This window comes from Piliocolobus tephrosceles, chromosome 10 (genome assembly GCF_002776525.5).
Source record: "Piliocolobus tephrosceles isolate RC106 chromosome 10, ASM277652v3, whole genome shotgun sequence".
In the NCBI taxonomy this organism is placed as follows: domain Eukaryota; kingdom Metazoa; phylum Chordata; class Mammalia; order Primates; family Cercopithecidae; genus Piliocolobus; species Piliocolobus tephrosceles.
In genome coordinates this window covers 92504408-92531993 of record NC_045443.1, presented here as the reverse complement: position 1 = coordinate 92531993, position 27586 = coordinate 92504408, and the positions used below count along the sequence as shown (strand labels likewise).

Genomic DNA, 27586 nt, shown 5'->3' with positions numbered 1-27586 from the left:
CATGATTTTGTTAGATTGTTACAGAGCAGCAAACTGGGCAGAAGATCCAGATAGTGACAGCACTTGATCATAATACCCAAGGCAAGCAGTTCATTCTGACAAATCATGATGGATCTACTCCAAGCAAAGTCATTCTGGCCAGGCAAGATTCCACTCCAGGAAAAGTTTTCCTTACAACTCCAGATGCAGCAGGTGTCAACCAGTTATTTTTTACCACTCCTGATCTGTCTGCACAACACCTGCAGGTAAATAACTATAGAAGTGTCTTTTCCTCTTATATATAAAAAAAATTTTTTAATCATAAGCCCTGCCATGAAGACTTTAGATCTACGTATATTCAGTAGGAAAAAAGTGCATAAAATTATGTGCAACGCAGTATCTACAGTGACAGTCCTCTCCTATGAGCTACTGTACTTTCCTCACAGCCATATATTTTGGGGGATTATTTGTTGCATACAGTAAGATCCACTCTGGCTTCTGTAGCCAGGACGATGGGACGGCCTTTAATAAAGGATATAGAGAGCTTGCAGAATTGTTAGGAAGGTTGAAGAAACAGTTCTAGGCCAGGTTTTCAAGAATGACTATTGGAGCATGCTGCAAAACTGGCTTCTAAGAGACCTAGTACTTCTGCATAATTAGGAAATTGTCAACTCAGAGGCAGCTTTTGTAGCTGTATTTTCCAGAACCAAGCTGCCTGTGCTACAAATAGGAAGCTGCCAAATCAAGAAGTTTGGAGTATAGCTGCTGGCTTCAGCATTGTGCCTCCTTTGTTGTCTTGCACATCTTCATGAAATGGCAAGCAGTGTAGTCATGGTCTCCTGCTTTACTCTGAAATGAAGTAGTATATATTAACATTACATCATTTTAGTTTTTGCTAGAATAAAAAATTACACATTGTTCTTCAAAAACTCAAAAACTTGTATACACCACATGCCTGTGGGGTTATGTCGATGGTTTCACTGCTGGCTGTTATGATCGAATACAAATACAATGTACTCTGAAGTCGCCTTCAGAAACTTTTTGAAGGGGGTCTACTTAAAATTGGGTTCCATCCTTTATGATGAAAAACTCACGAAAGAAAATTTCTCTTTGATTGACAAACTGAATTCATAAAACATGAAATTTTGCCTGTATATCCTGATATCATCTGTTCATCCAATGATATTTGTATTAGTTTTGGAAATAAAGGTAGAAAGTGGATACAGTCACAAATTTATAAGACCTTATTTTATCAACAAGACAGAAGTCACAAAAAAAAGTATAACATTATACATACCTTAATTTCTCTTTCTTAAAGTAGTAGACTTGATTTTTTAGAATAGTTTTAGATTTTCAGAAAAACTGAGCATATAGAACAGAGTTCTCATATTACTCCCCCGTAAATACACACAGTTTCCCCATTAACATTTTACATTCACGATATATTACAATTAATAAGCAATACTGATACATTGTTAACTAAGTTTATAGGTGTTTAGATTTTCCTTAGTTTTTGCCTAATGGCTTTTTTTTGGTCCCAGGATCCCATCCAGGATACCTTCCTGCATTGAGTTGACATGTCTCCTTAGGCTTCTCTTGGCTAGGACAGTTTCTCAGACTTTCCTTGTTTTTGATGACCTTGACAGTTGTGTGAGGAGTACTGACCAGGTATATTGTAGGATGCCCCACTATTGGACTTGGTCTGATGTTTTTCTCATGAATGTGGGCAAATCCCTTCATCTCTTACTATCTCCTTCCATACTTAGGAATAATAGATAAAAGATCAGCAGCATTTGCAACAGGTAGGCTATTAAAAGAGTAATACTTGCCATAGATGTTTTCGTCGGACATCTAGTACCAGAAGTTTTTGTTTTGTTTAAGTACTTATTGAAGACTGATTTTTATGGTGATATAAGAAGAAATGATGCTATATGTTACATAGTAAGGGGCAGTCATTTTAAGAACCATTTAAAGTTGGTAAAATCAGAAGTATTCCTGAAGGAGTTCAAATGCCATACCATTTTTTTAATTGAATTTATTTGTTCGCATTTCAAGATTGAAAGAAAATGATGAAAAAGTTGAAAGATACACCTAAAGGAAGAAACTAGTTTCCTTTTTTTTTCTTCTTGAGACAGAGTCTCGCTCTGTCTCCCAGGCCAAAGTGCAGTGGTGTAGTCTCGGCTCACTGCAACCTCTGCCTCCAGGGTTGAAGTGATTCTCCTGCCTCAGCCTCCCAAGTAGCTGGGATTACAGACACCCACCACCACACTTGGCTAATTTTTTGTATTTTTAGTAGAGACAGGGTTTCACCACATTGGCCAGGCTGGTCTTGAACTCCTGACCTTAGGTGGTCCGCCTGCCTTGGCCTCCCAAAGTGCTGGGATTACAGGTGTGAGCCACCGCACCCAGCCTTTTTTTGTTTTTTAAAGAAGAAACTAGTTTCCTTTGCCAGTATCTTATTAACTGTGCCTAGTGATGAGCTTTTTAAGTCCATACCTTTGTATAGCAACCACATCTGCATGATTATAATTACCTCAAGGAAATTTATTTATAGCCCCTTTTCTATTTAAAAGGTTTAGAGTTATCTCTTTATGCTATTACAAGCTTATTTTTGTCACGTCATTCCACGTGGAAAGGTTCTGAGCTCTTCGTAGAGTACAAAGTTTAAAAATAACTTGTGAAAAAGAAAGCAACAAAGCTAGACCAACTGAATGTTCTTTAAGTTTTCAATAGAATGAGTGCTACTGAGTAACAACAGGTTTTTGTTTTGTTTTGTTTTGTTTTTTTAGCTCCTAACAGATAATTCTTCTCCAGACCAGGGACCAAATAAGGTTTTTGATCTTTGCGTAGTGTGTGGAGACAAAGCATCAGGTAACATTAAGAATAACCTCCTGAAAATAAAAAAAGAAAAAAAAATAACCTCCTATATGTGTCGTGTTGTTGAAATAACTACCACACTACCATGTTTCTTCTACTTAAAGTATGTCACTTTTATGGTTCATATTTGTAGCCTATAAAATTGAACTAATTTTTTCCCGAAGTTCTTTTTTTGTGATAGTGTCTCACTGTGGCTCCGGCTGGAATGCAGTGGCGTGATCTCAGCTCACTGTAGCCTCTGCCTCCTGGATTCAAGCAATTCTCCTGCCTTGGCCTCCCAAGTAGCTGGGGCTACAGGTGTGTGCAAGCACGCACGGCTAATTTTTGTATTTTTGTTAGAGATGGGGTTTCACCATGTTGGCCAGGCTCATCTCAAACTCCTGACCTCAGGTGATCCACCCTCCCCTCCTTGGCCTCCCAAAGTGCTGAGATTACAGGTGTGAGCCACCATGCCTGGTTCCAAAGCTCTTTATTCACTTATATTTTTTTTACTTCAGTGCAGTTTAATTTGATTTGTAATGAAATAAAATGCATATTTCACTTTTGAAAGTGAACATGTAAAAAAAAATTTTTTTTTTTTTTTTTGAGATGGAGTCTTGCTACGTCGTCCTGACTGGAATGCAGTGGTGCAATCTTGGCTCACTGCAACCTCTCCCTCCTGGGTTCAAGCAATTTTCTGGGTAGCTGGGACGACAGGTGCGTGCCACCACGCCCGGCTAATTTTTGTATTTTTAGTAGAGATGGGCTTTCACCATGTTGTCCAGACTGGTCTTGAACTGCTGACCTCAAGTGATCCACCTGTCGTGGCCTCCCAAAGTGCTTGGATTACAGGCATGAACCACCATGCCCGGCTGTAGAAAAATGTTTTAATGTGAAAACTAGAAATTTTGGCCAAGGAATCATTTAAAAATGATGACTTCTTATCTTTACTAATATTTTACATTAGGCCAGGTGAGATGGCTCATGCCTGTAATCCCAGCACTTTGGGAGTGGAGGCAGGAGGATCGCTTGAGGCCAGGAGTTCAAGACTACCCTGGGCAAGATGGCAAGACTGTCTCTACAAAGAAAAAAAAACAACAAAACTGGTCAGGTGTGGTGGCATAAGCCTGTAGTTCCAGCTAGTTGGGGATATCACTTGAGTCCAGTAGTTTGAGACTGCTGTGAACTGTGATTGCACCATTGCATTTCAGCCTGGGCCACAGAGTGAGATCCTATCTCTAAAAAAATTACAATAAATAAATAAAAATAACTTCTAAAAATGTTTTTTATGTCAGAAGCTCAAAAATCAGTTTTACCTCATGTTGTTTAAAGGGAAGAAATTGGCTTATTTCATGTCTGTTCTGAAATAATGTGATTTTTATGTTTTCTTAAACATTTTATCTCTAGGACGTCATTATGGAGCAGTAACTTGTGAAGGCTGCAAAGGATTTTTTAAAAGAAGCATCCGAAAAAATTTAGTATATTCATGTCGAGGATCAAAGGATTGTATTATTAATAAGCACCACCGAAACCGCTGTCAATACTGCAGGTTACAGAGATGTATTGCGTTTGGAATGAAGCAAGACTGTATGTATTAGCTTTTAAGGAGAAAATACTTTTTAAAGATTCCAGCAAACTAGAAGAGTATTGAAATTAACAAATTAAAATAGGTCAAATATGTATACTTTTTAGTTTACAGTTTTCCAACTAAAAATATAAGAATATAGACATACATATGTATTTTTTATTTTTTCAACTAATATTTATTGAATACCTGTGTAAAAAGCACGTATTTGTAGTTTGGCGGAAAGTTTAACTAGCTTAAGATACCAGTTTACTTTTTGATTAAACTACTAAAAGGTGATTAGTAAGATAATGACAATACCTAGTATTGATTGAGCTCGCACTATGCTAGACACTGCGCTTAGCATATGTATTAACTTACTCACAGCAATTCTCTGCAGTAGATACTAGGTTACCCATTTTACATTTGGGTAAACAGGTTGAGAAACCTGCTCAAGGTCATACAACTAATATAAGTGGCATAAGCTGGCTTTGAATCCTGGCAGTTTAACAACCTTACTGTACTATCTCCTAAGTGTTATGAGATAAAATTCTTACAAATATTATGTATTATAGTTTAGAAAGGAAGACCAAGTAGTTGAATTACTTCTCAAAAATCTCTTGCCCTTAGTTAATAAAAGATCTACCTTAGGCCTTTTTGTTCCTTTCAGTATTTTTTCAGTGGATTAAATTTCACTTAATTTTTTTTAAAGCTCTCATATAGATAGGTAAGTGACTACTAACTTGAGTTCTTTCTTCTTGATGGTGAACTTTTAAAAAAGAGTTCCTTTTCATTTTTATCACAGGAGTGGGGGAGCAGGGAGAGAAAAAAGAATGAGAGATGCAAATTGGTTAGTTTTACTAATCTAAAGCAACTTTGTTGAACTTGCACATAATTTCTAAAGATTGATGGTTATCTTTGGAGTTTAGTATGGTAGCCATGTCTCCTATTAGCAGCATTTAGCTTACCTACAGCTTACATTTATAATTGTCTGTAAATCCTATATTGTGATATAGTAGTTTAACACATTTTTGTAGCTGTCCAATGTGAAAGAAAACCCATTGAAGTATCACGAGAAAAATCTTCCAACTGTGCCGCTTCAACAGAAAAAATCTATATCCGAAAGGACCTTCGTAGTCCATTAACTGCAACTCCAACTTTTGTAACAGATAGTGAAACTACAAGGTAAAGTAAAACAGACACGGAGTAGCTGGTCATTTTGCTTTTCTTCCCAATGAAACTCAGGCCAAAATGTGTGCTTATTTGTTACAGGTCAACAGGACTTTTAGATTCAGGAATGTTCGTGAATATTCATCCATCTGGAGTAAAAACTGAGTCAACTGTGCTGATGACATCAGATAAGGTGTGTTTAGTACAATTTAAAGCTTAGATATTTTTAAGCATTTTAAAATGTTTTCCTAATCGCTTCCTTTGCTTTGGTAAATTGCTTTGTTCTTAAATATTCCACATTACAAGTTGCCTTTTTTTTTTTTTTAAACGTAAATTAGAAATGTTCAGCCGGGCATGGTGGCTCACACCTGTAATCCCAGCACTTTGGGAGGCCGAGGCACGTGGATTGCTTGAGGTCAGGAGTTCAAGACCAGCCTGACTAACATGGAGAAACCCCGTCTCCACTAAAAATAGAAAAATTAACTGGGTGTGGTGGCACATGCCTGTAATCCCAGCTACTGGAGGCTGAGGCAGGAGAATCGCTTGAACCTGGTAGGTGGAGGTTGTGGTGAGCCAAGATGGCACCACTGCACTCCAGCCTGGGCAACAAGAGTGAAATTCTGTCTCAAAAAAACCAAAAAATCAGAAATGTTCTTAATTTCACTAGGATGATTATCACTTCAACATGAAAGCAACAAACACATACTCTTCCCTCATCTTGAAATACGAGTCCTCAGTAAAAGACATTTATAGGTGTGAAATTCTTAATATTTCTTTTATGTTCCCTTACAGATTTGTTAGTGCCAAAATGCATGGTTTTTTTTTTAGTGCCAAAATACTTAACATATTTAAATATTTCAGGTAAAAGGAAATTCTTAGCTCACCTCCATCAAAATACTTACTTGAGTCAAGCGTAGGAATAGGACTGCAAGAGCTCTCCTATCATGTATCCAAGTCATCCAGTTCTCTTAGAGATTGAAGCAGCTCTATGGTAGACTAAGGGTCTAAAGGAAAAACAGTTTATTTAAATTGAACATGAAGAATTTCTGTATTTGTCAGAAGCCCTTTGGGAGAACAAGAAGTAAAAATTTCTCCTGAAATCTCAAATCTGAAAACAAATTTTAGGAAGCCTACGATCAGGGTTTCTCTCAGCCTATGATCTGGGTTTTTTATTTGTTTGTTTTTTAAAAGGGTCCCCTCTGTCACCCAAGCTGGGGGTGCGGTGGTGGCACAGTAATGGCTTGCCACAGCCTCATCCTCTCAGGCTCCAGTGATCCTCTCACCTTAGCCTCCCAAGAAGCTAGGGCTGCAGGCACATGCCACTGTGCCTGGCTCATTTTTCCTATTTTTGTAGAGACCAAGTCTCATTGTGTTACCCAGCTGGTCTCGAACTCCTGGGCTCAAGTGATCCTCCCACCTCGGCCTTCCACATTGCTGGGGTTATGTGCATGAGCCACTCTGCCTAGCCAGGATCTGATTTTATATAACTTATAAGATTATTTGTCCTACTAATGCAAGATTCATTATATATTTGTCACTTGATGCTTTAAGGTACTCTAAATACTTAGGCTCCAAAATCCAATTTCATCTACCACTTACTAGCTGTATAACGTTAGGCAAGTTATTTGACCTGTTAGTGCCTCACTTTCTCATCTGTAAAATAAGAGTAATAAGAGTATCTATCTTACAGATTGGGCTTTAGCATATAATTGCTAGGTGAGGCAGTGGCCTCTTGCCATATATTTTAGAAAACTTCACTTAGCCCTGTCTACATGATTCAAGGTTAGAATGATAATTGGTTTTATTGACATACTAACTCCTTCAGGAAAGGAAGGGAACTAGATTTTGTGACAGACTACTCTGCTCAGACACTGCTCTCTTGTATATATCTATATGAAATTGTTAGGACAACCTTATGGTAAGCTTCTCTGACAAATGACCCCAAAACTCTGAAGTCACAAGATGAAAGTTTTTTATGTTGACTAAGAATCTTTAGGGGCAAAAACTTAAGAATCCAGTTAGATGTGTTGCTAGAGAGAAGAGAATATATAAGCTAAGTTTTAGGTGAAAAAAGCATTTAAAAATTGTAACTAATGTACTTTGTATTCAAATATAAGAAAACTTCTTGGGGCAGTGCTTAACATTGTGGGCTTTTCTGGGCACAGTGGCTCAAGCCTGTATCCCAGCAACTCGGGAGGCTGAAGTTGAAGAGCTCCTTGAGGCTAGGAATTTGAGACCAACCTGGGAAACATAGCGAGACTCTGTCTCTAAAAACAAAAAAACTTATCCAGACATGGTGGTACATACCTGTAGTCCCAGCTATTTGGGAGGCTGAGGCAGAGGATTACTTGAGCCTAGGAGTTCAAGGCTGCAGTGAGCTATGATCATGCCCCAGTACTCCAGTCTAGGCAATAGAGTGTCTCTAAAAAAAAAAAAAAAAAAGCATAGACTTTTGCAGTCAGCCAGTCCCACTTCTACTATTTGGGTCATTCTTCTGGTTGGCGATAGAGGAATGATGGTTTCTATTTCACAGGGTTGTTATGGAGGTTAAATAAAATGCATGTATGGGTATTAATTATGTAAGAACCTAACTGGTAGGGTTTTCAGTAAATGATTTTTGGACCATAGATTAATTTGGGGAGGGCACAAAAATTGTTTTATTCTACTGATTCACCAAAATAAATCTCACAGAAACTGAGTAATTGTTATAATAAATGAAACATCATGGGAACATATGTGTTATTTTAGGATTAAGAACACCAAGAAGGGCCGGGTGCAGTGGCTCACGCCTGTAATCCCAGCACTTTGGGAGGCCAAGGCGGGCAGATTACGAGGTCAGGAGATCAAGACCATCCTGGCTAACACAGTGAAACCCCGTCTCCACTAAAAATGGAAAAAATTAGCTGGGCGTGGTGGCAGGCGCCTGTAGTCCCGGCTACTCAGGAGGCTGAGGCAGGAGAATGGCGTGAACCCGGGAGGCAGAGCTTGCAGTGAGCTGAGATAGCGCCACTGCACTCCAGCCTGGGCGACAGAGTGAGACTCCGTCTCAAAAAAAAACAAAAAAACAAAAAACAAAACAAAAAGAACACCAAAAAGAAAAACCATGAAGAAAGTATTAATCAAAACGATACCATTAAGGGATTGGCCCAGTAGGCCATAGAAGGCAAGTTAAAAGGCTTTTCATTAGATTGGTAATAAATTTAAATAAAATAAAGCATCAAATATATGAAAATCTATGAATTAAAAATTATACTCAGAAAAACTCATCTATCACAATTAGAAATTGCTAGGATATCAACTTCTTGCTCTGAAAATTGATAACTAAGTAAAAGAAAAAGTACTTACCTGCCTTTCCTGTACAAATTATATTTCTGAGGTTGTGAAAGAGTTGAGCGAAAATTCTTTTTTATAAAAGAATTGTAGTTAATGCACAAATAATATGCATATTTTCAACAAACATTAAAAAGTGAAGACAAGCCAGGCATGGTGGCTCATGTCTATAATCCCAGCACTTTGGGATTCTGTGGCAGGCAGATCACTTGAGCCCACGAGTTTGAGACCAGCCTGGGCAACATGATGAAACCCCATCTCTACAAAAAATAAAAAAATTAGCTGGACATGGTGGTGTGCGCCCGTAGTCAGGAGGCTGGGAGGATCACTTGAACCCAGGAGTTGGAGGTTGCAGTGAGCTGAGATCACACCACTGCACTTCAGCCTGGGCGACAGAGTGAGACTCTGTCTCAAAAAAAAGACAAATCGAAAGATCAGTATCTTACCTGTATAGAGAGAGTTTTCAACTCCAGTAACGAAAAAGTGAAGAGAATAATGGGTAACTGATGTATTTCTTTTAATGTTTGTGTTTAACACAGTGCCTTTTAACACATTTAATTAACACAGTGTCTGGCAAAAGTTGGCATCTTAGGAAGTCTGTTCAACAATTCATTTGCCCTTTTTCCCCCCCTTCACTAGTATTCTTTATATTCCATACAAGTTTATAGTTTGTATAGTAAGTTTTAGAAATTGTACTCAGGAGGCTGAGGCAGGGAGGATCACTTGAGGCCAGGAGTTCAAGACCAGCCTGGGCAACACAGCAAGACTCCATCTCTAAAAATGAAAAAACGAGCCAGGCATAGCAGTGCACACCTGCAGTCTCAGCTGCTTAGGAAGCTGAGGCAGGAGGATCACGTGAGCCCAGAAATTTGAGGATGCAGTGAGCTATGCTTGTGCCACTGTACTCCAGTCTGGGTGACAAAGGGAGACTTTGTCTCTTAAAAAAAAAAAAAGTAACATATACGGCCGGGCGCGGTGGCTCACCCCTGCAATCCCAGCACTTTGGGAGGCCGAGGCGGGCAGCTCACGAAGTCAGGAGATCGAGACCAAATTAGCCAACATGGTGAATCCCCATCTCTGCTAAAATACAAAAAATTAGCTGGGCGTGGTTGCATGTTCCTGTAATCCTAGCTACTTGAGAGGCTGAGGCAGGGGAATTGCTTGAACCCAGGAGGCGGAGGTTGCAGTGAGCCGAGATCGTGCCACTGCACTCCAGCCTGGTGACAGAGCGAGACTCCGTCTCAAAATATATACATACATATGTATAAACATTTCTTAAGAAATATACCTGATGTTTTTAAACTTGTATTTTCCTCAACAAATTTCTGAAAGCTCAGAGCCCTTTAACTTTCCAGGTTTCATTTATCATGCTGTTCTTTTTTCTTGGCATATCATAATCTATAATTGAATATTTCAGATTGAAAAAAATACTGATACCAATTCACAGAATTTTAATACCCTTCTTTTTAAAGGCTGAATCATGTCAGGGAGATTTAAGTACATTGGCCAGTGTGGTTACATCATTAGCGAATCTTGGAAAAACTAAAGATCTTTCTCAAAATAGTAATGAAATGTCTATGATTGAAAGCTTAAGCAATGATGATACCTCTTTGTGTGAATTTCAAGAAATGCATACCAACGGTGATGTTTCAAGGTAAAGTCTCTTTTGATTATCAATGTCCTTTTGTTTACATGCCTTTCAGTATTTCTTAAAACATTTTTATGTTAAATGCTAGTTATAAAAGTCTCAGAAAACAAATACAGGTCGATTATCCCTTATCTCAAATGCTTTGTTCAGACCAGAAACATTTCAGATTTCAGATTTTGGAATGTTTGCATTACTCTGGGTACCATGCAGGCCTTTCTGACCTTTTCAAAAATATCTTTACACCACAAAGAAGAGAATATGCAAAAATCCACAGTGAGTAATGCACATAGATCTTGGCTCCTTATGGGGAATCAGGGAACCTGCCATTGGCATATCTGGCCTGTAGTGGGCGTGCTTGCTTGGGGGAATCTGGGTGTGTGCAGAAAAGATTTATCTCAGCTGGGAGGGTCTTTTTTCCCTTTTGGACAGGGAATAAACTGTTATACACCTGCATTTTGACTGCAGCCCATCATGAGAAGTCAGGTGTGAAATTTCCACTTGTGGCATCATGTTGGTGCTCAAAAAGTTTCTGATTTTAGAGCATTTTGGATTTTAGTATTAGGAATCCTTAACCTACATTTCTATTTTCACTTAGAAAAATTAAGGCATAGTAAGTTTTAACTGAAAACCTGCATTCAGTATGACAAGTTATATTCTAAATGACAAAATCAATAAATGAATATTAGAAGATTAAACATGTAGTCTTAAAACTTAGGAATTTTCTTCTTCTAAAGATGAAGATGTGTATGGAGAGTGAAACATTTGTCATTCTCAGCAATCATGTTGATCCTACTCAATTTCTAGTGATGAAAATTAATGTAAAAGATTTAGTTTAATCAACTACAGTTTTAAGTTACACTTGAAGAAAGTAGTATCAGAATTCTGTTTTTTATTCTGTAAATACTAATGCTTAGGATATAGAAACAATTTATTCAGGCTTTTCCTACATTGAGTTTATCATTTAAAATATGAATAAGCTGAACACATTAGTGTATAGGAGGCTGAGGTGGGCAGATCACTTCAGCCTGGGATTTTGAGTCAAACAGCAACTAGACCCCATCTCTAAAGGGAAAAAAAGATATGATAAAAATACACTGAATTGGCCAAGCATGTGGCTCACGCCTGTAATCCTACCACTTTGGGAGGCCAAGGTGGGTGGATCACCTGAGTTCAGGAGTTTGAGACCAGCCTGGCCAACATGGTGAAACCCCAGCTCTACTAAAAATGAAAAAAATTAGCTGGGTATGGTGGTGCATGCCTGTAATCCCTGCTACTTGGGAGACTGAGGCAGGAGAATCGCTTGAACCCCGGAGGTGGAGGTTTCAGTGAGCTGAGATCATGCCACTATACTCTAGCCTGGGCAACAGAGTGAGACTCTTTCTCAAACAACAAAATATATATATTGAATAAACTACATTTAAGAGTCACAATAAGTAGTACTTGGTTGAACATGAGATTTCAAGGAACTCTAGGAGGCCTATTGAAAAATATGGGGAACTATTTTGAGTAATTATTTAGTAACATTAGTTTGTTATTATTCTAATATCAAATTGTTACAGTTTAGATTTAGCTATGTGACCACACATTTTAAAATACTCTCTGCCCAGGTGCAGTAGCTCATGCCTGTAATCTCAGCACTTTGGGGGGCTCAGGTGGCAGGATTGCTTGAGTCCAGGAGTTGGAGACCAGCCTGGGCAACATAGTGAGGCACAGTTTCTACAGATAATTTAAAAGTTAGCTGAGCATGGTGGTGCGCACATGTAGTCCCAGCTACTCGGGAGGTTGAAGTGGAAGGATCCCTTTCTTGAACCCAGGAGTTCAGGATTACAGTGAGCCATGATCATGCCACTGCACTCCAGCCTGGCTGACAGAGGGAGAATGTGTTTCAAAAGTAAACATGAGTAAAGCAAAATGTTTTCTGAATTTTTAAATAAAATTTAAGACCTATTGTACTGTGCATAATAAAGTAAACATAAGTTCTTTTCCTTGTTCTAAGTAACTTTTGTATACAAAATAAATAGACGGATAGTCTTGTAGTATCAAAAATACAATGTTTTTTAAAAATAATTCATTAACAAGAATTTTGTTTAATTGAGACAGGGTCTTGCTGTGTCAACCAGGCTGGAGTACAGTGGTGTGATCATAGCTCACTGCAGCCCTGCCCTCCTGGGCTCAAGTAATAAAAATAAATAACTTTTAAAAGCATATTATTGTATGAAAATATGAAGATGTTTCTCCCCCTTAATTATACAAGATTTTAAAAAGAGACTTTAGGCCAGGCGTGTGGCTCATGCCTGTAATCCCAGCACTTTGGAAGGCTGAGGCGGACATATCACTTGAGTTCTAGACAAGCCTGACCAGTTTTTTTAGGCTTAAATCTTAATTCTAGAATCCTATGTAGAATTGTTATTTTATTGTGGTGTTTGGTCAAGCTCACAGCTTCTGATGTCTTCATACAGGGCATTTGACACTCTTGCAAAAGCATTGAATCCAGGAGAGAGCACAGCCTGCCAGAGCTCAGTAGCAGGCATGGAAGGAAGTGTACACCTAATCGCTGGAGATTCAAGCATAAATTACACTGAAAAAGAGGGACCACTTCTCAGCGATTCACATGTAGCTTTCAGGGTATTTCTATATGTTTTTTTTAACTTGCATGTTGTATTGCTTGATTTTGATCTACCTTTCAAAAATCAAGGTATGTTTGTTGTGCTTTTGAAGTCATAAATATCCCTGATAGAATTTCAAAACAGCAGCTAAAACATACTCATCTGGGCCAGGCACAGTGGCTCACACCTGTAATCCCACCACTTTGGGAGGCTCAGGTGGGCAGATCACCTGAGGTCAGGAGTTCGAGACCAGCCTGACCAACATGGAGAAACCCTGTTTCTACTGAAAATACAAAAGTAGCCGTGTGTGGTGGCGCATGCCTGTAATCCCAGCTACTCAGGAGGCTGAGGCAGGAGAATCAGTTGAACCTGGGAGGCAGAGGTTGCAGTGAACTGAGATCACGCCATTGCACTCCAGCCTGAGCAACAAGAGCAAAACTCTGTCTCGAAAAAAAAAAAAAAAACAGAAAAAATACTCATCTGCATATAGAAACAAAAAGTTTTTAGGCTTTTCTCTTCTGTTGATTATCAAGATACTGAATAAGCTGGGCATGTTAGTGTGCATCTATGCAGGAGGCTAAAGCCTTATGTAGGTAAGATAATGGCTTAATAAAGCATCCTGTTATTAAGTCAGTTATAATAGCAGTTATTGGGTTTAAATCTATAAAAGTTAGCTTTTATAACTTTTCAGCACATTTTATTAAACTTTTAAGTATTGGCATTCATGATGTGTTGAATGGACTGTTTTTGTTCAATGCCTAGCTACTACTATATTGTAAATCAATAAGACCCAGATAGTTTGTTCTTACCGTAATAATTACAGAGAACTCCATTTGTTATGTATCATCTTAATTAGCTGGCTTCCAGCATTATTATAAGATACCAATTGGCCAGGTGCAGCTGCTCTCACCTGTCATCCCAGTACTTTGGGAGGCTGAGGCCAGAGGATTGCATGAGCCCAGGAGTTGGAGACCAGCCTGGGCAACATGCCAAGACCTCATCTCTATTACAAATAAAAATTACATAATAAATTAAAATTTAAAAAGATACACATTTAATATATTTTAACTTTTAGTTGTTAAGTTATACTTTTTAGCCATTTTGGAGAAGGTACATTTATAATTTATTTTGTTCCTGTAAATAATTGTGGGTTTTGCCATTACTTTGAAGGCTGCAATTACTTTTTCACCAACCTAATTTTTTAACAGAAACAATACATGCAGAATACTAGATATAATACATGGAGAAGACTAGAAAATCACTTTCTACCCTTTGATTTGTCATTCAAATAATGCTTGGACAGAGTTATAGCCATGCTCACTGTGGAGACCCTACATTAAGATCCTGTTGTTTTGACTCCTCCATTTTAACCACTCAGCCGTGGATACACTTAGCAAGATGTATGCAAAGGGATTGAATGCATATAGATTTCACTTAGCAATATATAGCAGTCCTGGAATACGTGAGGGTGACTGCTCATTTTACTATAGATTATAAAATTCCATGGATTTTTTTAAGGAGAATATGTACAGCTATCAAATATGTGTATCAGTAGAAATTATGAGTGCAAAGTAATATTTGTATTTAAAAATTTGACTTGGTAGAAATAGCCGCAGAGAAACTCTTTGGCTTAAAATAGTGTAATTTGATGTAGTCAATAAAATATATCAGTGAAGCCAATTTTTATGTAAAATTTTACCAAAGATAATTTACATGGAAAAAATTAGAAATGTTTTTTTCTACACTCTACAGGAAAATTTTTTATGAGTGCTATAAGAAAAAGTAATTGGAATAATATTCTGAAAAATTATGGTAAGATTTATGGACAAGGGTGGAGCAAGGCAAAAGTTGATTTTTTTCCCATTGTTCTTTCTTATTCTAGATAAAAGACATTCTTTTGTTTTCTTAGGTTTATGTTCTGCGTTGGATTTAAATGGGAGGAAGGAAGAAATGAGACAGATGTAGGAACAGGATCCACTCTGAGGGAAAAGGACAGAGTGCTCTTTAGAAAGTAGGGGTAGTTTACCTGTTTATTGTTGATGTTGGTCCTCAAAGTTTTTGATTCCTTGAAATGTTTTGGAGAGAAGAATTTGGCAAATTACAACTTTTTTTTCTTCCTAGGATTGGCTTTTGTCATTCCATCTTTGTCTTCCTAAGTATCCTCACAGTCAGCACTATAAATTTTCTTACTCTCCTGAAAAGGACCGCTTCACCTTTCTCGGAGTCTTACTTACAGGCTTGTGAAGTCAAATGTTTTACTTTTCAGTGATTTCCCTGCTTAGCTCCTAGAGTCTGGTAATTTCATGGTTCTCACATTGAAGTTTTCTGGTCATGGGTTTCAAGACCCTACATCTGTAATCAAACAACTCAGTCCTCTCTTACATGCTGAGCTGAGTAGCATTTTGTTCCTCTGTTGCATTTCTATGTACACTGTAGTTTGCAGCATGTTTTCACGTACACTCTTTCCTTTGGGCCTCACCACATATGTTGAGGTTAGAATTTTTAATTTTTTTTTTCTTTCTTTTCGACATAGGGTCTCACTCTCACCCAGGCTGGAGTGCAGTGGCATAATCACAGCTCACTGCAGCCTTGACCTCCTGGGCTCAAGGGATCCTCCTGCTTCAGCCTTTCATGTTGCTGAGACCACAGGCATGTGCTACCACACCCAGCTAATTAAAAAAAATTTTTTTGTAGAGATGGGATCTCACTTTGTTGCCCAGGCTTGTCTCATATTCCTGGCCTCAAGCGATCCTCTCATCTCAGCCTCCCAAAGTGCTGGGATTACAAGCATGACCCACCATACCTGGCAGGGTTAGAATTTTTATTCTCATTTGATGGATGAAGAAAGAGATGTAGAGATTTTTAGTGTCTTGTTCAAAGCAATCTTGGTAGTAAGGAGAAATAGTCTAATAATGAAACTTGAAGTTTGATTTTGAAAAATCAAGGGCAATAGTAATATTTAAGATTTTTATTGGCCAGGCATGGTGGCTCATGCCTGTAATCCTAGCACTTCGGGAGGCCTACGCGGGCAGATCACCTGAGGTCAGGAGTTTGAGACCAGCCTGGCCAACATGACGAAACCCCGTATTTACTAAAAATACAAAAATTAGCCAGGCGTAGTGGCGCATGCTTATAACCCCAGCTACTCAGGAGGCTGAGGCAGAAGAATTGCTTGAACCCGGGAGGCAGAGGTTGCAGTGAGCCAAGATTGCATCACTGCATTCCAGCCTAAGTGACAGAACGAGACTCCATCTTTAAAAAAAAAAAAAAAAAAAAAGAAAGAAAGAAAAAGATTTTTATTAAGCTTCATAATTTTTGGTATGATTTCATGTACTTTGTTTCACTTGATTCTTAAAATCTCCTTAGAAGAATAATCATGGTAGATTTTATTCCCATTTTAGAAATTGTATATATACAACAGAAGTGAGGTGGTTTTGGAAATTCATATACTTATTTCTAAAATTTTATTATCTTCATATTAGAATCAGTCTTTCTGGTCACCCATGTTTGCAACTTTAGAGGAAGCTATTCTCCCTAAGCCTCACTCCTCTCATTCCATAACTGGATTTTAACCATTCTATTGCTTGAATTTTCTCCCTTTTCATTTCCTTCACCATATTTTAGGCCTTTTAAAATTCCTTTCTTGATTTGTTACCCTAATATATTTGCTTCCAGTCTTTCTTTTCCATCTTGTCCTGCGTGCTGGTACCAGCGTTACATTTGTTAAAAATCAAATTATGTCACCCCGCTACTTACCATCCTTCAGTAGCTTCCCATTGCCCATGTTATGAAATTATGTCTAGTCTCTATAACTTGACCTTTTAGGGCCCTCCACGTTCTGACCCAGCTGCCCATCATTTCTCACACATGCCATTAGCTTTCTTAGCCCTTTCTATAGCTCATTCAGTTTTTATTTTTTTCTTCCACTGAGACAGTAGCACTTACTGCTTCCCAGTGAACTCTAAGTAAATAGTTACTGAATAAATACGTAATCTAGGGTCGTACTGGTAATTAGGCGAAGTGATTAACGAAAAGTCAGGAGCAGAATCCAGATCTCCTGACTCAAATGATTTTTTTATATTTGTGTAGAGATGGGGTTTCACTGTGTTGCCCAGGCTGTCTCAAACTCCTGGCCACAAGCAATGATCTTCCCACCTCAGCTTCCCAAAGTGCTGGGGTTATAGGCCTGAGCCACTGTGCTTGTGCTCAGCCTCCAAGGATTTTTTTTTTTTTTTTTTTTTTTTTGAGACCAGCTCTGTAGCCCGGGCTGGAGTGCAGTGGCGTGATCTTGACTCACTGCAGCCTCTGCCTCCCAGACTCAAGCCATCCTCCCACCTCAGCCTCCTGAGTAGCTGGTACTACAGGCATGCACCACCACTCCCAGCTGATCTTTGTATTTTTTTTTTTTTTTAATACAGTTGAGGTTTCATCATGTTGCCCATGCTGGGCTCTATGTTACTCACAAGCTCCAATGATCCGCCCACCTCGGCCTCCGAAAGTGCTGGGATTATGAGCTTAAACCATCACACCCGGCCATGCAGTGATTTTTCAAAAGCTATGTCAGTCGGGCGCCATGGCTCACACCTGTAATCCCAGCACTTTGGGAGGCTGAGGCGGGTGGATCACAAGGTCAGGAGTTCAAGACCTGACCAACATGGTGAAACCCCGTCTCTACTAAAAATAAAAATAAAAAAAATTGGCTGGGCGTGGTGGCGGGCACGTGTATTTCCAGCTACTCAGGAGGCTCAGGCAGGAGAATCGCTTGAACCCGGGAGGCGGAGGTTTCAGTGAGCCAAGATAGCACCACTGCACTCCAGCCTGGGTGACAGAGTGAGACTCCGTCTCCAAAAAAAAAAAAAAAACTACATATCATGCAGGCTATTACAAGATTTTAGTACAGAAACTGCTAGAAAGATATGTAGAGGCATCTAATAACTTGTAAAATAGATTGGTCAGGTTTAGTTCTTGTCAATGCTCTTTAAAAATTCGGCTCAATATATTGAACTTTTCTAATTTGAAAAATGTGTATAATTGGATTTATAAACCTAAAGATCTACAGGCATTTTGGGGAAGCTCACTCTCTCTATATATAGGAATAAAACTTTGTCTTTTCAGTCTCAAAGACTTGTTAAATGGACTATTGTTTCTTCAGCCAGCATTAGCTTTCTGATTCAGAATACTAGAGTTTTATTGAGCATATAAAACAGATAGATTATGAAACATTTTCTCTCTATAAGTTAACTCAACATGGTGTGTGTAGTAATATTTTAAATAATGAGTCCCTTTAGTGTGTGTTGTAAACTATTTCCATTTTATGATTAAAGCAGCAGAAAGTTTTCAGAGTTACCACCACTGTTGTGTAAAGCAAAACCATTATATCCAGTGTTTACACATTACAAGTATTAATATTTAAGTGCAATTTTAAATTATTTTGCAAAGGATTTTTGTTTTGTTTTGTTTTTGAGACAGAGTCTTGCTCTGTCTCCCAAGCTGGAGTACAGTGGCATAATCTTGGCTCAGTGCAACCTCCACCCCCTGGGTTCCAGCTATTCTCGGCACTTCAGCCTCCTGAGTAGCTGGGATTACAGGCGCACACCGCCATGCCCGGCTAATTTTTTGTATTTTTAGTAGAGATCTGGTTTTACCTTGTTGGCAGGCTGGTCTTGAACTCCTGACCTCAAGTGATCTGCCTGCCCTCGTCTCCCAAAGTGATCTGCCTGCCCTGGGATTACCATGCCCAGCCCTACAAAGGACTTTTTTGTTGTTGTTTTGCATCTTAGTTGCCCCTTCCCCCAAAACTAGTAATTTTTGGTAATTCCCTTAGTTTTTCAGACTTTCTTTTTACTCACCTTGGGTAATTCTGAAAAGATATGATATATTGTGTTTTTTAAGGTGTGGTCTTGCTCTGTCAACCAGGCTGGAGTTCAGTGGCACAATCCTGGCTCACTGCAGCCACTACCTCCTGGGCTCAAGGGATCCTTCTGCCTCAGTCTGCTTAGTAACTGGGATTATAGGTGCACACCACCATGCCCAGCTAATTTTTTTATTTTTAGAGATGAGGTCTCACTGTGTTTCCCAGGTTGGTCTCAAAGTTCCTAGGTTTAAGCAGCTTTTCCACCTCAGCCTCCTATGCTGCTGGGATACAGGTGTGAGCCATCACACCTGGCTGGCTAAATTTTTAATTTCTTTTTTTTTTTTTTTTTTTTTTTTTAGATATGGGTCTTGTTATGTTGCCCAGGCTGGTCTTGAACTACTGGCTTCAAGCAGTCTTCTCACCTTGGCCTCCCAAAGTGCTGGAATTACAGGCACGAGCCACTGCGCCCAGCCAAGATTGTCTTAAATAATTGTATTTTAACTTACTGCTGTGATAAACCTTTCTCAGACATTCCTAAATATGTAAAAACTTTTCTTCTCACTTGCAGAATTTCAACTATTAATTGTCCTATTCTTTTATTACTTGGTACCAAAATAGGTAAACCATTCTTGGCTAATAATGAACAGAGGCAGGGTTTTTTTTTTTTTACATTTTTATCTAACTTTTCTTTGTTTCAAACCTCAAGCCTAAATTTTAGATAGAAGATACCTTTGAGGGGCCAGGTGCGGTATTTTGGATAGAAGATACCTTTGAGGGGCCAGGTGCGGTGGCTCACGCCTGTAATCCTAGCACTTTAGGAGGCCGAGGCAGGCTGATCACCTGAGGTCAGGAGTCTGAGACCAGCCTGGCCAACATGGTAAAACCCCGTCTCTACTAAAAATACAAAAAAATGAGCTGGGTTGGTGGCACACGCCTGTAGTCCCAGCTACTGGGGAGGCTGAGAAAAGATATTCACTTGAACCCTGGCAGACAGCTGAGATCATACCACTGCACTCCAGCCTGGGTGACAGAGCAAGACTCCATCTCAAAAAAAAAAAAAAGAGATACCTTTGAGAATCTGATGAAAGCTATAATAGTCATTCCCTAGAAAAATGAATGTGGGCCCATCTACCTACCCCACCCAGAGGTAGCCACTGTTAACTATGTGACGTGTTTCCTTCTGTACTTTTTAGGTATACATAAATATGTGCTCTTTAACATAAATTGGGTCATCTATTTAATACATACTGTTTTACAGTTTTTTCTACTTGGATGTCTGTGAGATTTTTTGTATGCCATTACATCTCAGTTTATCTTTCCAATTTTAATGCCCACATATGTTCTATAACATGGATTACTCTTTTCTCTAGAGATAGAAATGTGGGTTGTTGCCAGCATTTAATTTCATTGTTAGATGTAGAGCTGCAATGGACATCCTTACACATGCTTTTTTGTGCATGTATGCAAGTATTTTGCTGGAACAGAGATTTAGAAGTGGTACTGCATGTACTTTAACAATTTTGGTAGATATTACCCCACGCTCGGTAATGTGTACCTAGTTTTCTGTATTCTCACTATACTTGATGCTATTGATCATTACAGTAATTACAAAGAAAAATTTTCAACAGTAGTCAGATATTTTAAAGAACTGGATCAGCAATATAAACTGACCACTTGCTAGTAGTATGTCCACAGGCATACCTGTAATTTTTAAAATATATTTTTTTAAATTTAGTGCCAGTTTGGGTTTTTTTGGGTTTTTTGTTTGTTTGTTTGTTTTGAGATGGAGTCTCACTCTGTCAGCCAGACTGGAGTGCAGTGGCACGATCTCGGCTCACTGCAACCTCCACCTCCCTGGTTCAAGTGATTCCCCTGCCTCAGCCTCCCGGGTAGCTGGGACTACTCACCACACATGGCTAAATGTTTTTTGGTATCTTAGTAAAGATGAGGTTTCAACATGTTGGCCAGGATGATCTCGATCTCTCGACATCGTGATCCACCCGCCTCCGCCTCCAAAAGTGCTGGGATTACAGGCACGAGCCACCATGCCCGGCCTGCCAGTTTTTTTAATAGGGAGGTTTCACACAGAATGTGCTCTTTGAAAAACTGAAAGAGCTGGCAGTGCTCAGCCCACAATTCCATATGTTTTTACTGCACTGAATTCAATTCACAGCTGTACCCTTTATCCGGGAATAAATATGCTCTTCCCAGTGGGTACAAGCAAGCCTGTTGCACTCCTTACTCTCCTGGTCTTGTAAGCATTTTAATTTGTTAACCCCTTACCCTAAATGAAAGAAACATTTAGCGGACAGGATTTTTCCTTAAACTGAATTTGTTGTATGCTATCATTAATAGAAAGAAGGAAAAGAAACACATTGTTAGACCAAGACAGGAAGTAACATAACCAGATAATATCATAGTTGATATTTATTGAGGTTCTGCTTGTCTGAATATTGGCGTGTCAGAAACTATGGGCTACTTATTTATTCTAAGCCCTGTTAGCTGTAAATTCTAGTGACTTGGATTATTTCAAGATTAGCTTTTTTCGTGAATATATTAGCTCTCATTTGATATGTTATGTTTACATTCAACTTTTTCAAAGAAATGATAATTTAGAACTTTTCAGTCATAAGATAATTTACCTAAATCCCTGTTCATACTAGCTCACCATGCCTTCTCCTATGCCTGAGTACCTGAATGTGCACTACATTGGGGAGTCTGCCTCCAGACTGCTGTTCTTATCAATGCACTGGGCACTTTCGATTCCTTCTTTCCAGGCGCTAGGGTGAGTGTTTTGAAATCTTGACTATAAATGTGATTTTGCAGCACAAATGTACATTAAACAAAACTTATTTTGGGAAGATTTACATTAAAGGATAAAACAGTATAACATTATAGCTTCAAGTTGGGTCATTCATATGACAAATCATGGCAGCTAACTAGTATTTTCTTTGTATTTATGTGGAAGAGTATCCATATTTTGTAGTTTGACTAAGTTAAGAATTTGGATGGAACAGAATCAGTAGAATTGATAGATTATGGCCAGCATTTGTAACAGGCCTTTCATTGGCTCACAGATAGACTGTAAACTGCCCTAGGTTCTTGTTTTTTTCTCATCACTACTATTTCAGTGTTCATCCCAGGCATGTTACTAAAGAGCTGAATTTTGCCTACAGTGGTTATGTTAAAAGTATAATTGTTTTCCAATCATGTGGTTCAAAGAAAAAAAAAGAAAATGTAAACCCCCATAGTACCACTGCAGTGACTTAGAGGGTTAGTCTTACCACTCAAGAGTACATCTGAAGCTGGGCATGGTAACTAACACCTGTAATCCCAGCATTTTGGGGGGGTCAAGGCAGGAGGATGGCTTGAGGCCAGGAGTTTAAGACCAGCTTGGACAACAGAGCAAGACCCTGTCTCTACAAAAAACAAAATGTTTTAATTAGCTGAGCATGGTGATGCACACTAGTAGTTCCCGCTACTCTAGAGGCTAAGGGGGGCCAATCACTTGAGCCCAGAAGTTCGAGGCTGAAGTAAGCCATTATCACATGGCTTACTGCACTCCAGCGTGGGACGGAGCTAGACCCTGTCTCTTAAAAAGAAAAAAAAAAAGAGTATATCTATATTCTGTTCTGAAGAAATCAGATGAGATAGAAAATGGCCTACTGTAAGAAACTGAAGCTTTACCTAAATACTCTGTTCTGAAGAAATCAGATGAGACAGAAAATGGCCTACTGTCAGAAACTCAAGCTTTACCTAAATACTCTGTTCTGAAGAAATCAGATGAGATAGAAAATGGCCTACCGTAAGAAACTCAAGCTTTACCTAAATACTCTGTTCTGAAGAAATCAGATGAGATAGAAAATGGCCTACTGTCAGAAACTCAACCAAAAAAACAAAACTTTAAGGCTGGGCGCGGTGGCTCAAGCCTCTAATCCCAGCACTTTGGGAGGCCAAGACAGGCGGATCACGAGGTCAGGAGATCGAGACCATCCTGGCTAACACGGTGAAACCCCGTCTCTACTAAAAAATACAAAAAACTAGCTGGGTGAGGTGGCAGGCGCCTGTAGTCCCAGCTACACGGGAGGCCGAGGCAGGAGAATGTCGTAAACCTGGGAGGCGGAGCTTGCAGTGAGCTGAGATCCGGCCACTGCACTCCAGCCCGGGCAACAGAGCGAGACTCCGTCTCAAAAAAAAAAGAAACTCAAGCTTTACCTAAAGTTTGCCAAATTTATTTAAATTGTTTTAAAATAACTGGTGTGTTTAAAGGCAAATCAATGGAAAAAGTTAAGCCCATAGTTAGAAAGTTTTTATTCAACTCCTAGGACCCTACTCACCAGTATGATTTTGTAAACAATTCGCTTTCACATCTTGTATACCTGTTCTTCTGTTTACCAAGTGGGAATAATAATTGCCCACCCCTTATCCTTAGAGACTATTTTGAATATAACAAACGTGAACATGATTGTAAAAGGCATACAGATAATTGAATAAAGGTATATTTAACATTATAATTTGGTTTATTAATCAGCATTATACTATGCATTAAATCGTGCTCAAGATATTATAGTTACATAGACTAAAAGCTTGATTTAGAATGGTTAACCTTCAAAATGATGGTCAGTCCTTTTTTAACATTCAACTTTCAGAATTCCTCTAGTTTTGTGGGGGTTTTTTGTTTAAGAGATGAGTTCTTCCTCTGTCATTGAGACTGATCTGGAACTCCTGGGCTCAAGCGATCCTCCTGCTTTAGCCTCCCATACAGGCGTGCACCACCTCGCCCAATGTTCAGTGTGTTTGTTTGTAAAAAAAAAGATAATATAAATTTGCATATTGGCAATTGATTTTTTTATTTAGTTGGGAGTCTTTTTTTCTACTTTGTAATTACTGAAATGATCAATAGTATCAAGTATAGTGAGGATACAGAAAACCAAGTACACACTACCGAGGGTAAGGTAATCTGGAGAACAATTAGTCTATTATCTACCAAAATTTTTAAAATAAGTACTTATATTGGAGAACAGTAGCATGATCTCGGCTCACTGCAATCTCCACCTCTCAGGTTCAAGCAATTCTTACACCTCAGCCTCCTGAGTAGCTGGGACTACAGTTGTGCACCACCAAGCCCAGCTAATTTTTGTATTTTTAGTAGAGATAGGATTTCGCCATGTTGGCCAGGCAGGTCTCAAACTTCTGACCTCAAGTGATCTGCTCACTTCGGCCTCCCAAAGAGCTGGTGTTACAGGTGTGAGCCACTGTGCCTGGCCAGCAATTGATTAATTTTAAAATATTAAGTGTAGTTCACTCATCTTGTAACTCACATTCATATGTCTAAAAAGTAACCTGGTGACATTTTTTATAATAAGCTATCAGTTATAATCAAACAACAAAAGGGAGGAATTTTGGGGAGTGGTTTGAACTCGTTGAAATATTTACACCACCATTGATCTGAAGGACTTCTATTAAATTGAGTATAATTATCCTATGGAAATAACGCAGATGTTGAAGAAACCAAAAATAAGGCCTCAGGAAGTGTCTGTTTATGAAATAAGTCATTTTTATAGTGGTAGCCACATTTTCCTGTGATCTGTATTGAGAATCAGTTTCAATGTAACAACCACAAGATTCTTTGTAATTAGAATAACTTGATCTAGCAATCAAGGCCATTATGCAAACTCTTATTTTTTATCCCTGTCTAGATGATTCATAGATCTTATTCATGTGTTGACTTAATCATACGGATATAATGATGGAAAAATTCTGTTATATGGAAATAAAAGCTATTCTAAAAGTAGAAACTGGCATTAGGTTGCATTTTTATCTAAAAATATAAAAGTTGGTGACAAAGTTCTAATTTTACAGAGAGAAACAGATAAGCAACATTAATCATTTTCCGAAATCAAGATTGTTTTGATCACTTACTTTAATTCAAGACAACAGTAACTTAAATAATTTTACTCAACAGTGCATGGTTAGCAGCTTTGTATTTTACAAGGCTTCTGTATTTTACAAAGGTGTTGATTTTCAGTATACAGTTAGTACTATTTATATTTTACAAGGCTTCTGTATTTTACAAAGGTATTGATTTTCTGTTTTAAGATTTGTAGTTTCAGTACTCAGAGTAATTCAGTTATGGTTTTAAGTTTTGCCTGCAAAATTTACGTTAAGTAACTATATGAATAGTGGTAGATTCCACTGCCGGGTAGTGGAGAGTACTTTCATGATTTGCCTGGAGTAAGTATGGCAGCAATCATCTCTACCTAGATTCTTACAATATAACCAAAAGCTCCAAGCCACCACCATTTACCACAGGAGACTTTATTTATTGAATAATGTAATCAGTAGCCTTCCATTAAATGCTAAGCCAGAAAGCTGAATCTTTTAAATTACCACTGAAACATAATGTAATGTTTCCTGTAACTTTGTGGTTTTGAAACCTGTGATTTTTGGGTTCATTGCCATATGACTGATACTTTTCCCTGAGGACTGGTGCCTTCAGTATTACCAGATATAAGTGGATCAAAAGTTATATTCCTTTATGAAAGTAAATAGTATAAACAATTACATAACCTCTAATTGTGAGTCCTATATACGTATTTTAATGAATATTAACAATGTAGGCCAGGTGCTTTGGCTCATACCTATTATCTCAGCACTTCAGGAGGCCAAAGCAGGCGGATCACTTGAGGCCAGGAATTCAAGACCAGCTTGGCCAACATGGCAAAACCCTGTCTCTACTAAAAACTCAAAAATTAGCCGGGCATGGTGGCAGTCGCCTGTAATCCCAGCTACGCGGGAGGCTGAGGCAGGAGAATCACTTGAATCCAGGAGATGGAGGTTGTAGTGAGCTGAGATCATGCCTCTGCACTCCAGCCTGGGTGACAGAGGGAGACTCCACCTCAAAAAAAAAAACAAAAAAGTAAACTCACAATATAGTGTAGTAGTTAGAGAAAAATACCTGTACCTATTTGTAAAAGAAATTAACATATTTAGTGTTTTGCAAGTTAATGCTTTCTTAAAAACTAGAGATGGAGGTCTCACTATGTAGTCCAGGCTGACCTCGAACCCCTTGCCTCAAGCGATTCTCCCAACTCAGCTTCCCAAAGTACTGGGATTACAGGCATGAACCATCATATCCGGCCTTTTTTTTTTTTTTTTTAACCTCAACACTTGTGTTGCTTTCTAGATGCCTTAGTGATAACCTTAACTACAGTCTCTACTCAGCTCTTTTTGCTTCTTAAAGGAAAGATGTTTTGAACATAAAGTACAACAGTCATTTATTTTCCTAACAGGAAAAACTGGTAGCAAGCATGCCCTTAACATCCCAAAATATTAATGTTAAATGGAGGAGTCTCTACTGAGAAATTTGACTTTTGCATTTTACTTGCTAAATTGTGTAAGGAGGTATAAAGGAGCAAAAAGATTCAAATTCTGTTTTTATGCATCTGCTGGCTTTTGTGTCTTTGGACCAAGTAACCTAAATGAGGCTCAGTGTCTGTAAATTAGGAGCAGAAATATGCTTGATTATGAACTACATCACATAGGTGAGATAATGAATATAAATGTATCTAAGCCATTGCCTACTGCTAAGTAGATAATAAAAGGTCATTTTTCTTCATTCTCTTAAAGACCATCTTTTTAGAGTAGCCTTGCTGTTTTTCTTTCCTAACATAATTGAACTTTTTAAAAAAATTTTAATTTTTATTATTAATAATATTTTATTTTTTTATTAATTTTAATTATTTTTTTAATTTATTTTTTATGGTTTTTTTTTTCTTTTTTTTCTTTTTGAGATGGAGTCTCGCTGTGTCCCCCAGGCTGGAGTGCAGTGGCCTGATCTCGGCTCACTGCAAGCTCCGCCTCTCAGGTTCACACCATTCTCTGCCTCAGCCTCCCGAGTAGCTGGGACTACAGGAGCCCACCACCACACCCGGCTAATTTTTTGTATTTTTAGTAGAGACAGGGTTTCACCATGTTAGCCAGGATGGTCTCGATCTCTTGACCTCATGATCTGCCCACCTCAGCCTCCCAAAGTGCTGTGGGATTACAGGTGTGAGCCACTGCGCCTGGCCTCATAATTGAACTTTTTAAAAACGTAACTAGCTATACCATCAGGGTTTTTGGTTTGGGGTTTGGATAAATGTAAATAGATATCTTTCTGTAGTTGGTTTCTACAGTCCTTTCACTTTTCTTTCAGAAACACAATAATCTGGTAGGTTATTTCTCATCTGCCACTTGTGTCTTTTTTCCTTAGTAATAATTTTGGTATTCTTATCCTTTGCACTTATAGTCCTTTTTTTCTGAGCTCCTCCAACAATGCCAAGGTATTTTCTTATTACAAGATGCATAGCATAAGCCAGCTCTGATTTTTTTCCATTTATTTTTCCTTTCCTGTGTGTACTAGTAAACTACTTTGGTTAGCTGTTTCCTCCTTAAAACTTCAGAATCAGGGGTTAAAAGTGAAACTGAATTTACTCTAACTTCCGTCATGTTAGCTTTTAACTTTTTTTTTAATGTTTAAAGTAATAATTGAAGTATAGGATTATACAGTAAAACTTCACTCACCAGAGGTAACTAAC

The 27586-nt window shown here is 38.5% G+C and overlaps 1 protein-coding gene across 4 annotated transcripts in view; it reads left to right on the top strand.

Moving 5' to 3' along the window:
* The window catches only part of NR2C1 (nuclear receptor subfamily 2 group C member 1), a 53590-nt gene that overhangs the window by 10722 nt on the left and 15282 nt on the right, over nucleotides 1-27586 (top strand). For 3 of the 4 annotated variants that reach the window (XM_023227582.2, XM_023227456.2, XM_023227508.2), the window contains exons 3-10: nucleotides 15-245; nucleotides 2769-2850; nucleotides 4243-4422; nucleotides 5437-5584; nucleotides 5672-5762; nucleotides 10372-10553; nucleotides 13007-13172; nucleotides 21671-21792. In XM_023227582.2, the coding sequence (XP_023083350.1) occupies nucleotides 15-245; nucleotides 2769-2850; nucleotides 4243-4422; nucleotides 5437-5584; nucleotides 5672-5762; nucleotides 10372-10553; nucleotides 13007-13172; nucleotides 21671-21792 (1202 nt within the window). The remainder of the gene's footprint in view (nucleotides 1-14; nucleotides 246-2768; nucleotides 2851-4242; nucleotides 4423-5436; nucleotides 5585-5671; nucleotides 5763-10371; nucleotides 10554-13006; nucleotides 13173-21670; nucleotides 21793-27586) is intronic. The other variant, XM_023227662.2, reaches the window with a different exon arrangement.